This window comes from Tupaia chinensis, unplaced genomic scaffold (genome assembly GCF_000334495.1).
Source record: "Tupaia chinensis unplaced genomic scaffold, TupChi_1.0 Scaffold000359_1, whole genome shotgun sequence".
Taxonomy (NCBI): Eukaryota; Metazoa; Chordata; class Mammalia; order Scandentia; family Tupaiidae; genus Tupaia; species Tupaia belangeri.
Genome location: NW_006159855.1, coordinates 1,670,267 through 1,680,880, shown reverse-complemented (window position 1 = coordinate 1,680,880; position 10,614 = coordinate 1,670,267). Strand labels below are relative to the sequence as shown.

At 47.1% G+C, this 10,614-nt stretch overlaps 1 protein-coding gene and 1 non-coding gene across 2 annotated transcripts; one reads left to right on the top strand and one right to left on the bottom strand.

The window, feature by feature from the left end:
- Positions 1-3,157: 3,157 nt before the first annotated feature.
- GDPGP1 (GDP-D-glucose phosphorylase 1) lies at positions 3,158-10,540 on the bottom strand. The gene is made up of 2 exons (XM_006152822.3): positions 10,149-10,540; positions 3,158-4,406 (listed from the first exon to the last, which is right to left on the bottom strand). The coding sequence occupies exon 2, from the start codon at positions 4,395-4,397 to the stop codon at positions 3,240-3,242; it is 1,158 nt and encodes a 385-aa protein (XP_006152884.1). The 5' UTR covers positions 4,398-4,406; positions 10,149-10,540; the 3' UTR covers positions 3,158-3,239.
- Positions 6,006-6,109, top strand: LOC114008601 (U6 spliceosomal RNA). Its single transcript, XR_003550118.1, has one exon. It is a non-coding gene; the product is annotated as a U6 spliceosomal RNA (small nuclear RNA).
- Positions 10,541-10,614: the final 74 nt, after the last annotated feature.

Below are 10,614 nucleotides of genomic sequence, written 5' to 3'. Positions count from 1 at the left end.
GGCCCGCCGTAACACACGCCTGCCGCGCCCGCCGCCGTCACCATGGACACGAGGGTGGCCCCATTGGGGAAGCGTTCTGGGGGCGGGGCCTTCCCGAGAACCACACCCATTTTGGGCGCAGGCCGAGGCCATCTTGGGACCGGGCTCGCAACATTAGACGGTGGAAGCGCCACAGCGCCCGCCCACCAGGCCGCTGCTTCCGGTGCATCATGGGACTTGTAGTCCTCCCACCTTAACGCTGGTCCACGACACCTGCATCCCAAAGGAACTTGGTGGCTGAGCCCGGAATTTGGCCAAGCTTGTTTTTCCTCAATTTTTTAGTAACCATGCTGTGAGCACCGTCTCTGCTTCCCAGAGGGGCAGTGTAATTAGGACCCATGTTTTCTAAGGTTTTCCCCCTAGTGAACTGATAAAGAACCATTAAGGAGGGAGAAATAACAAACCCCTTTTTTCAGTGCTCCTCCCTCTGTCGTCCCCCCTTTCTGACATCCACTTCTTCTGCTCGCCAGCTTCACCAAACTAAGCCAACCTGTCACTGTAAGACCACCTTGTGTGGCCGAGTCTAGAGAGGCATTTTACACTTCTGTATTCTTTAAAAAACACATTTTCTTTTTTTTTTTTTAAGATTTATTTTTATTAATTCTAGTTGTTGTTATTATTATTTTAACTTTTTTTTTTTTTGGAGAGGTTTTCGCTATAGAGCGCGTGCGCTCACCAGTTCTTAATTCTAGTTGTTATTATTATTTTAACTTTTTTTTTTTTGAGAGGTTTTTGCTATAGGGCACGTGCACTCGCCAGAAAGACAGAGAGACAGAAAGTGAGAAATCACCCCCCAGGGGGGATGGTCACGCCGCAATCCCTTCTCCTCCATTGTCCTCTCGGGATCTTGGGCACGCACGCACACGTGCCCGGCGTGAGTTTTAAGCCACCGGGTCCGGGACGTGAACCGCAGTAGACTACGTGGGAGTACAACGACATAGCCATTACACCAACTGCTGGTTCCCATATTGTTATTATTTAAAATTTGACCAGACAGAGACAGAGAGAGAAAGGGAAAGCAAGAGAGCAAGTTACCAGGTCCAGGCCTTGAACCACGGTTGGCCATGTGGGAATCCAGCACCCCAACCACCACGCCACCTACTGGCTCCTAACACAGACATTTTCTAGTTCACAGACTCATTGCCCTTTCTTCAGAATATCATCGTGTCATATGAAATGCTCCTCCTTGAAATGCTTGGGAGTCTCTTGGCTTCCAGGACACTAATTTTTCTCATTGTGTCAACAACTGTTTGGTATTTTGTACTTGCTCTTGGACTCTCCTGAATCACCATTCCACAACCTGTTCATGGGATTCCCTGATTCTAGGCTTTCCTCCAACCATCTCTGACACTCCAGCTTGAGTATTCTTCCTAGAACACAAATCTGCTACTCTGGAATTCAGTACTCAGGGGTTCCCGCTGAAATCCAAACACCCTTAGCACTTGAGGCCCTATACCGAGACAAAGAGGTAGAAAGGTCCTGGGTTGGATCAGTACTTCCTACCATGCTCAAAGCCCAGGGCTCCTGTTTCATACTAAGACTTAAGAAATCCCCTCCTTAAATATTCACAAAGCACATAAGTGGCTGAGATGGGCCACCATAAAGAAAACCCCACATGCACAGTTTTGTAGAAACACTTACTTGGGTTGGAAAAGGCTTTCCTCTGAACAGAAGTCCTAGTGGAAAGGTTCTGATGTCTGGCTCAAACCTTGGGCACAAATCCAGTTTGCCATAATAGTCATCTGCCATCCCTTCAGAGGATAAGCAAACAAAATAAAGCACTATTGGAATTTTATATGCAAAAGCTTGCAGAAATAGGCATTAGGTTGAAATGACTCCAATTTGTAAAAAAGAAAAAAAAAAACATGAGGATGGTCAAATGTTCTGATAGAATGTTAAGTTACTTTATCAAATGGGTTATGGGTGCGCATTGTTATCCCAAGACGATTTTGTAACATCTTTCCTTTAATGGTATATTTCCTAAAACTCTACATTAAAGCTTCATACACACCGGTGTTTAGGAAGTCAGTGACCTGAAGCCCTAAGCCAGGGCCAGGGCCCAAACACTGGAAGCAGAGGAGCCCAAACCTTTGTTGGGAGCACTCTCTGTCAGCACCTGACACCCACCTGTGAACCCCAACTCCTGCCTGTGAGCAGGGACTTTCATTCCCTTAGAATGTTTGGTGACAACGATCATCTCTGTCAAGAGCTACACCCAAGAATCCTTCTCTTTTGCTGTCCAACAATCATCTAGGGAGCACAAAGGAAAATGGGAATTTTTTTCATCTTTTTATTTAAATTTAGAGACAGAGACCTACAAAGAGAGACAAAGTGAGAAGTTGCCCCCAGTGGGGATGATCACGCCGCAATCCCTTCTCTTCTATTGTCCTGTTGGAATTTTGGGCATGCACACACACACATCCTGGTGTGACTTTCAAGTCACCAGGATACAGACTTGAATGGTGCAGTTAGTCATGTGGGATCTAGCTGTCTTAACCTCCATGCCACCTGCTGGCCCAGGAAAATGGGATTTTTATAAACAAGTGCTCTTTTTTTTTTTTTTTTTTTGGAGAGATTTTCACTGTAGGGCGCGTGCGCTCGCCAGACACAGAGAGACATAGAGACAGAAAGCGAGAAATCACCCCCCAGGGGGGATGGTCACACCGCAATCTCCTCTCCTCCATTCTCCTCTCGGGATCTTGGGCACGCATGCACACGCGCTCGGCGTGAGTTTTAAGCCACCGGGTCCGGGACACGAACCGCGGTCGACTACGTGGGAGTCCAGCGACATAGCCATTACGCCAACTGCTGGTTCCCCAAACAAGTGCTCTTCTAATAGCACTTGTAGAAAAAAAAAAAATTCCAGTTTGACTCAGAAGGAAGAAGGACATAGCTCTGGATCTCCTGAGAAGCCTATATTGTGAGGAGCTGTAAGGTACCTGGGAAAGACCCCCAGGAGGGCTGGTAGAGGTGCAGGAGCCCCCAGTTGAATGGCCACAATGCAATCTCTTCTCCTCCATTCTCCTCTTGAGATTCTGGACACTTCCACACGTGCCAGGTGTGATTTTCAAGCTGCCAGCTTCAAGTCTCAAATCATGGTTGGCCATGTGGGACTCCAGAGTTTTAACCATCACATCACTGGTCCCATTATCACTTCTTTATCTTTCTCTTTAGGCTGATACATATAAATATGTCTTGGACTACTGCTCTTCCTGGGACATGAGGGACACCAGTGCCGCCTGCACCTTGTCTGCTTGGGCTGGGGGCAGCAGACAGTCCTGAATGAGAGCCACAGCTGCTGCCTCTGTCAGGCTGCTGAAGTCCTGGGATGTTTTGACAGGGAGGTGCCCGGCCAGCTCGCAGAGGGCAACATTGAAAGCCTCACCTTCCTTTATGCCAAAGTTGGACTTCCGGGCCCACAGGATGACTCGAACCCCCGTGAGGGATGAAGAAGGTGATGTCCTGCCAGGAGGGGCTCCACGGGTCACAAATAAGTTATGTGCAATCTCATGGTTGGCCAGATAGTCAGTGGCCCGACATACCCTGCTTATCAAGGCCTCCAAGGCAGGCCCTGGCCCCCCAGTATAAAAGAGGAAGCCGGGGGCTGGGAGGGTCTGCAGCAGATGCAAATGGCCCTCAGAGTCCAGGGGCTCGCTTGGTGCCACCTCCACAGGCAGTCGGTGGGCCAGGTAGTAGCCATGCAGGTGGAGGTGGTTCACGGAGGCCAGGCCACCCAGGCTGTTGAAGCCCACGCGGAAGCCTGGGTGGAAGCTCAGCAGCACAGCCTCTACCCCAGCCCGCAGCACCCCTGGCAGCAGACGCTGGGGAAGCCTGCGGGCAGGCTCAGGCACAAACAGCACATGGCCCCACTCCAGGGGGCTGACGTTGATCAGCACCAGAACCTCCTCCTGTCCGAGGACACTGGGGAGTTCAGGCTCCCGCTGCAAACGGAAGAGGACTTCTCCTGGCCGGATCTTGTTGAAGTTAAACTGTTCAGGGTCAAATGCCTGTCTGACACTCTTGATGCTCTGGGGGCGCCTCCTCTGTACCCCTCGTTCCACATTCAGCTGGGCCACAAAACCCACAGCACCAGGAAGGATTTGTGTCTGCAGCTCTCCCAGGCGGTAGCGAAAGAGTCCCAGCTCTACCCGCTGCCTCCAGGCAGTGCAGAGTGCAGAGTCAAAGCGAGACAGAGGCAGGGTGTCCGGGGTGCCAGGGGCAGTCCTGGGCCACTGAATCCCTTCTACTACCAGCTCCTTCTCCCCATAGAAAAAGTCGGGAATGCCGCGCCCTTCACAGTCCTCGTTGTCTGGAGGTAGCAAGTAGGAGGTTTCATTTGAACTGTGTGGAGTAGCCATGGAACAGGCCTGAAACAATCAAGGAGGAGGAAAAATATGGGACAATAATCTACTTCCAGAGATTTCTATTTTCTTTTTATTAATAGTTATTTTATTTTATTTATTCGTTCATTTATTTTGACCAGAGAGAGACACACAGAGAGAGAGAGGGAGAAAGTGAGATAACAAGTCACCAGGTCAAGGACTGGAACCATGGTCAGTCACATGGGAGTGTCCAGCACCTTAACCACCATGCCACCTGCTGGTCGCCAGAGATTTCTATTCTCAAATAACCTGTATTTTTTGTTTTGATTATGAAAGTAATATATGCTTTTGGTTTGATATTTAGAAAATTAAAATGACACCATCTACAATGAACATATGTTTTTGATGAATCAAAATATACACAGTGGAGGGGAAAAATACACAGTGGGGCTGGCAGGTGACATGGTTGTGGCGCTGGACTTGCACAAAAAAAAGTAAAGCAGCAACTTGGTTTTATCACTGTATCAAGAATTGATCAGATGCAGGAAGGACAATGTCCTAACCAGATTCCCCAATGATTCAGAATACCTATTTAATAATTTACAGGAGAAATTGGTTGGTCACTATAGTCCCTTCCCTGTAAAAATGATTTATCAGGAAGCAAAAGCAAAACCAGAATGTTGTTCAGGGAAGAGGGTTCAGAATCACTTGAGGAGGGTGAGAAATCTATTAATAGACCAGAGTCAGTCACCAGCTGTCCGACATCTTCACCAGAAAGAAATACTGACTCACTCCGCAGTCCAGATATTCACCTTGGCTGTCTAGGTAAGAAACTGACAGCTTCTTGCTCTTTATCTAACCTTTCACCAAAGGAAGACCAACTTTTTCTTTTTTTAAGGTTTTTTTGCCATAAGGTACATGTGCTCCCAGAGAGACACACAGAGAAGGGGAAAGTGATAAATCACCCCCCAAGGCGGATGGCCACCCCACAATCCCTTTTGTTTTAGTCTCCAATAGGGATTTTGGACAGGCACACACATGCACCTGGTGTGACCCTCAAGCTGTTGAGTGTGGGACTCAAATTGCAGAGTGAGTCATGTAAGATCCAGACCTTAACCTCCATGCCACCTGCTGACCCAAGAAGACCAACTCTTTACAGAGACAGAGAAACAGAATGCAAGAAAGCACCCTTCACAGGGCACGGTCAGGCCACAATCCCTTCTCCTCCGTTCTCCTCTTGGGATCTTGGGCATGCACGCACACGTACCCAGTATGAGTTTAAGCCACTGGGTCCGGGACTCGAACCACGGTTGACTACATAGGAGTCTAGCAACATAGCTATTACACCAACTGCTGGTCCCAAAGACCAACTCTTATAACCAACTTTCACTAACAGAGACCAATCTGGACTGACAAACTCAGGTTTAGACTTTACAAAAGTTGGCAAGTACAACAAATTGGAAGGATCAAGAATTAGATATTCTCTTTCCGCCATTTTGGAGCCTGTGGAGGCCTGCTGGGAACAGGACTTCTAAAAGGCAACTATGTCTGGAAGGCTGTGGTCCAAGGCCATTTTTGCTGGCTATAAGCAGGGTCTCAAGAACCAAAGGGAGCACAAAGCTCTTCTTAAAATTGAAGGTGCTTGTGCTCGCTTTGGCAGCACATATACTAAAATTGGAACGATACAGAGATTAGCATGGCCCCTGTGCAAGGATGACACGCAAATTCGTGAAGCGTTCCATTTTTTGGTTGTGAGTGTCATCCGTGTATTAAAGTCCCTGTGCTCGCCCACCAAAAAAAAAAAAAAAATTGATGGTGTTTATGCGCGAGATGAAATGGAATTCTATTTAGGCAAGAGGTGTGCCTATGTGTACAAAGCAAAAAACAACACAGTGACTCCTGGTGGCAAACCAAATAAAACCAGAGTAATTTGGGGAAAGGTTACCTGTGCCCATGGAAACAGTGACAAGGTTCGAGCCAAATTCCGAAGCAACCTTCTTGCTAAGGCCATTGGACACAGAACCCGTGTGGTGCTGTACCCCTCAAGGATTTAAAATAATGAAATGTAAATGAATAAAAATGGATTTGTGTTGTCAAAAAAAGAATTAGATATTCTGGGACCAGTAGATGGCAAAATGGTTACGTTGCTGGATTCCCGTGTGGTTGACATGGCTCAAGTCCCAGACTAGCAGCTTAAAAAGCACCAGGTGCATGTACATATGTGCCCAAGATCCTGAAAGGAATAGAGGAGAAAGGATTGTGGCATGGCCATCCTCCCAGGGGGTGATTTTTCACTTTCTGCCTCTCTGAAGAGTGCATGATCCCTATAGTAAAAATCTCTCTCAAAAACAAACAAACAGCCCCGCCCCAGCGCAGCCGGGCGCCGGGAACGGCCTGGCCGGCGCCCCTCCACTGGGGGGGGGGCGCCACGCGGCCGGGGGGGCTCCCCGCCCCCCCCCGCCCCTAGGTTGAAGAACTTGCAACTTAAGAAGATGATAGTTACCAGCCCTGCATTACCTCAGGGGAAAACAAGAACTACTCTGCCATTTTTAAGGAAGCCAGATACCCAAGGACAACTCACACTGCAGACCCCCACAACACCATTCCTGGTAACTACAAGATGACTGCTGTGCCGCATCAGCTGATAATTATCCCTGTGTACCAGAACTGCTTTCCTGAAACTGCATTCCTTGGAGACTCACCTACACTTGTGGATCTGCCGGAGACCCTTCCTTATCCAACCCTGAGTGGAGTTTATGCTCCCTATTACCAAAAACTTTATGAGCTGATGGTTGGAACTTGTGGCCTCTCTCCCTTTACTTGTATGTATCACTTTTTCAGTAACTCTTCTGGAAGACAACTGTATATAGCAGGGATATTGTAATGGGAGAGTGAGACAGGGCAGAGGGACAAACATAGGAAAAATAAAAAAAAATAAAAAAAAAGAGGAAGAGGAAAAAAAACATATATGTGCATAAGCAAGAAAGTAGAAGTGGAATATTATTGATGATAACATGCTTGATTGGGTCACTGTGCAGTTTATTCTAGATGGGAAATTACATTTAGTACGTTGTGATGATGCTCAGGGAATGAATGTTACGGGAAAAAAACGAAAACAAAAAACAAACAAAAAAAAACGGTTAAACTATTCGTACCATTTAAAAAAAAAAATGGATATTTGATGGCTGCAGTGAGCGGTATGGGCCCAGTTGGGTTCTACTTTATAGTATGCTCTTTTTACCCAATGGGGTTTAGGCCTAAAGTCAGACTTGAGTTCATGTAGAGGCATGTGTCAGCTGTGATAACTATTGGAGAGACTTAGACTAATTAAGATCACTGACAGATCATTTGGGGAGGGGTGAGGCACGGAGGGCATTCGGGGATGACAGGGACAATGTGGGAGGAGGATGGGTCATAACAGAGGGAGGGGGATGGGGAATCTAGGATGGTAAAACAAAAGGCAAGGTATGCAGGACACAAGAATTGGGAAATTATTTGCTGAGAACATATATGTTGACGTGCTTGATTGAGCCAACGCACAGTATATATTGGATGGAAAATTCATTTGAGTGTTCGGATGGGAAAAAAAAAGAAAAAAAAATTATAATAAAAAATAAACTAAAAAAAAAAAGAGAAGAGGATAGAGAAAGATAGCAAGTGAACAATAGAGGGGATGTTAGTGAGAAACAGATATGGTTTATTATCTGTTGAAGATGACGTGTATAGTATTCTCAACTGGACTGGTCTGGGAAGTATTTCATGATGGGTGAAGTCTTCTAACAAGCAAAATGAGAAATAGTGATTGACTGTTATAAAAAATTATAATAATAATAATTATTGGGAAATGCATGGAAAAGACTTTGAATGATAAAGCGGGGAGATCGATGCCTCTGTATTGACTGACATGCATGGCATTCCCTTTTGAAAAAGCAATGGAAGTCAATGTAAAGTTATATGTAATCCAATGTAATATAAAGAAGATTATGATAATAATAAAAAAAAGAGAAAAAACAAACAAACAAACAAACAAACAAACAAAAAACCCCCCACAAAGTATTAGACATTTCTCCCTCACTTTCTCCTCCTAGCAGTTTAAATTAATCACCTTTGGAGTACTGTAATTCATCCATTCATATATGCATCTGATAAATAATTTAGAGTCTAACTACAACATGCCAAGCATTGTCTTACGGGCTGAGAGGGGCCAGGAGCAAATGGGTCAGCCTCAGTCCCTTCAGCCTAGAGCACTCAGTCTGGGGGTGAGATGCTGAGAGGAAAGCACGTCAGCTGGAATGATGAGAGCAGTGGAGCAGAGCTTTGAAAAGAGCCTTGGACTGCATCAATGCCCAAGTCTGGAATAGGCATTAAAACGCTCTGGACCTCTGTATTTCCATATTTGTAAAATGGGAACTGTTAAATAAAAATTTCAGGAGGGGGATCAGCAGATGGCATAATGGTTATGTTGCTGGACTCCCACATAGTCAATCACGGTTCAAGTCTTGAACTTAATGGCTTAAAACTCACACTGGGGGAACCAGCAGTTAGCGTAATGGCTATGTCGCTGGACTCCCATGTAGTCGACCATGGTTCGCGTCCCGGACCCGGTGGCTTAAAACTCACGCCGGGCGCGTGTGCGTGTGTGCCCAAGATCCCGAGAGGAGAATGGAGGAGAAGGGATTGCGGTGTGACCATCCCCCCTGGGGGGTGATTTCTCACTTTCTGTCTCTATGTCTCTCTCTGTCTGCCTGGCGAGCGCACGCACCCTATAGCAAAAACCTCTCAAAAAAAAAAAAACAAAAACCTCACACTGGGCGCATATGTGTGCATGCCTAAAATTCCAAGAGGATACTGGAGAAGGAATTGAGGCATGGCCATCCCCTAGGGAGTGATTTTTTGCTTTCTATCGCTTCAACAGGTCCATGCACCCTATAGCAAAACTCTCTAGAGTTAAAAAAAAAAAAAATTCAGGAGGCAATTGTTTTGGACTAAGCTCCTTCTCTAGAAGTCTCAACACACCAAAATGGAGTTCCTCATATCAAACTGTCACATCATCAAACTGAAACTTTTTTCACTTTTTCGTATAAGGCATGTGTACTCGCTGTAGAGGAGAAAGTGAGAAATCACCCCTGGGGGGAAAGCCATGCCACAATCCTTTCTCTTCCATTCTCCCAGCATTATTTTCCTTGGCGCAGGGTCTAGCTCAGTTGGCCATGTGGGATCCAGCTGCCTTAATCACCATGTCACCTGGCTTTCTTAGAAATGTGTACCTGAAATAGTTCTAGATGCAACCTGAACTCACTGAACTTTTTCTTTTTGAACATCCTTATTGCCAACATACCCTCCTCCTTTACCTTCCAGACTCCCTGTCTCCATACTTTGCAGGAGATGGCATCGTGGCTAGGTAGTTGAACTCCCACATGGCCAACCACAGTTCGAGTCCTGGACCTGGCAGCTTACTTTCTCACTTTGCTTCTCTCTCTCACTCTGCCCTTCTCTGGGAAATTTAATTAATTAAATTAATTCTTTTTTTTTTTTTTTTAGAGACTCAGTAGAGACTCTTATCATGGAATTCAGCCAACAGCTGCTGTACAAAACTCCTTGTTATGCGCCCCCCATTCCCGACTTTTGTCTTTAAAATTTTCCTAAAATCCTAACACAATGGCACACATCAGGGGCACAACTTGGATTCTGTTGTGGCCCGGCGATAGTCCTAACTCCAGCCTGGTAAAACCTTTGCTTTCATTGCTTTGCCTCAGTCTTTTTATTTTGGGGTTGACAGAAACCTACCTTGCCAGGCTGTTGCAAGAAGCGAAGATGACCATGCACACAGCTGGGCTGGCAGCGGGTCCTCAGTGACCAGCATCAGGAGGCGGCACGGTCGCAGTTACTCCGTCTAGAGGTGGCACGGGGGCCGCCAAACGAGCAGCGAGTGCCTGGTGATAGCGTCCATTAAAACCCTCGCTGGGCAGGAAGGCAGCCCAGCGCCTCCGGTCACTCAGCACGTCTCGAGGCTTCCCGGATCCCCTGGCTCCAGGAACTTCCGGGATGGGAAGTTGGCAGTCCTCTCACTGGACTGCCAACGCCTACCACAGGTGAGTCTGAAGAACCACGCGACTCGCCCCGCTGCTGCTACAGCTACCGCGCCCACCGCGAGCTTGGGTCGCCCTTGACGCATGCGCAGCCTGCGCGCACGCACGCTCTCGGCGCGGCCCCGCCCACCCCAGAGGCGGGGCCGTGGGGCCTGGGCTCCGCC

Excerpts from the sequence above, each read along its gene's own strand:
- GDPGP1 (XM_006152822.3), bottom strand. The coding sequence starts at position 4,397 with ATGGCTACTCCACACAGTTCAAATGAAACCTCCTACTTGCTACCTCCA.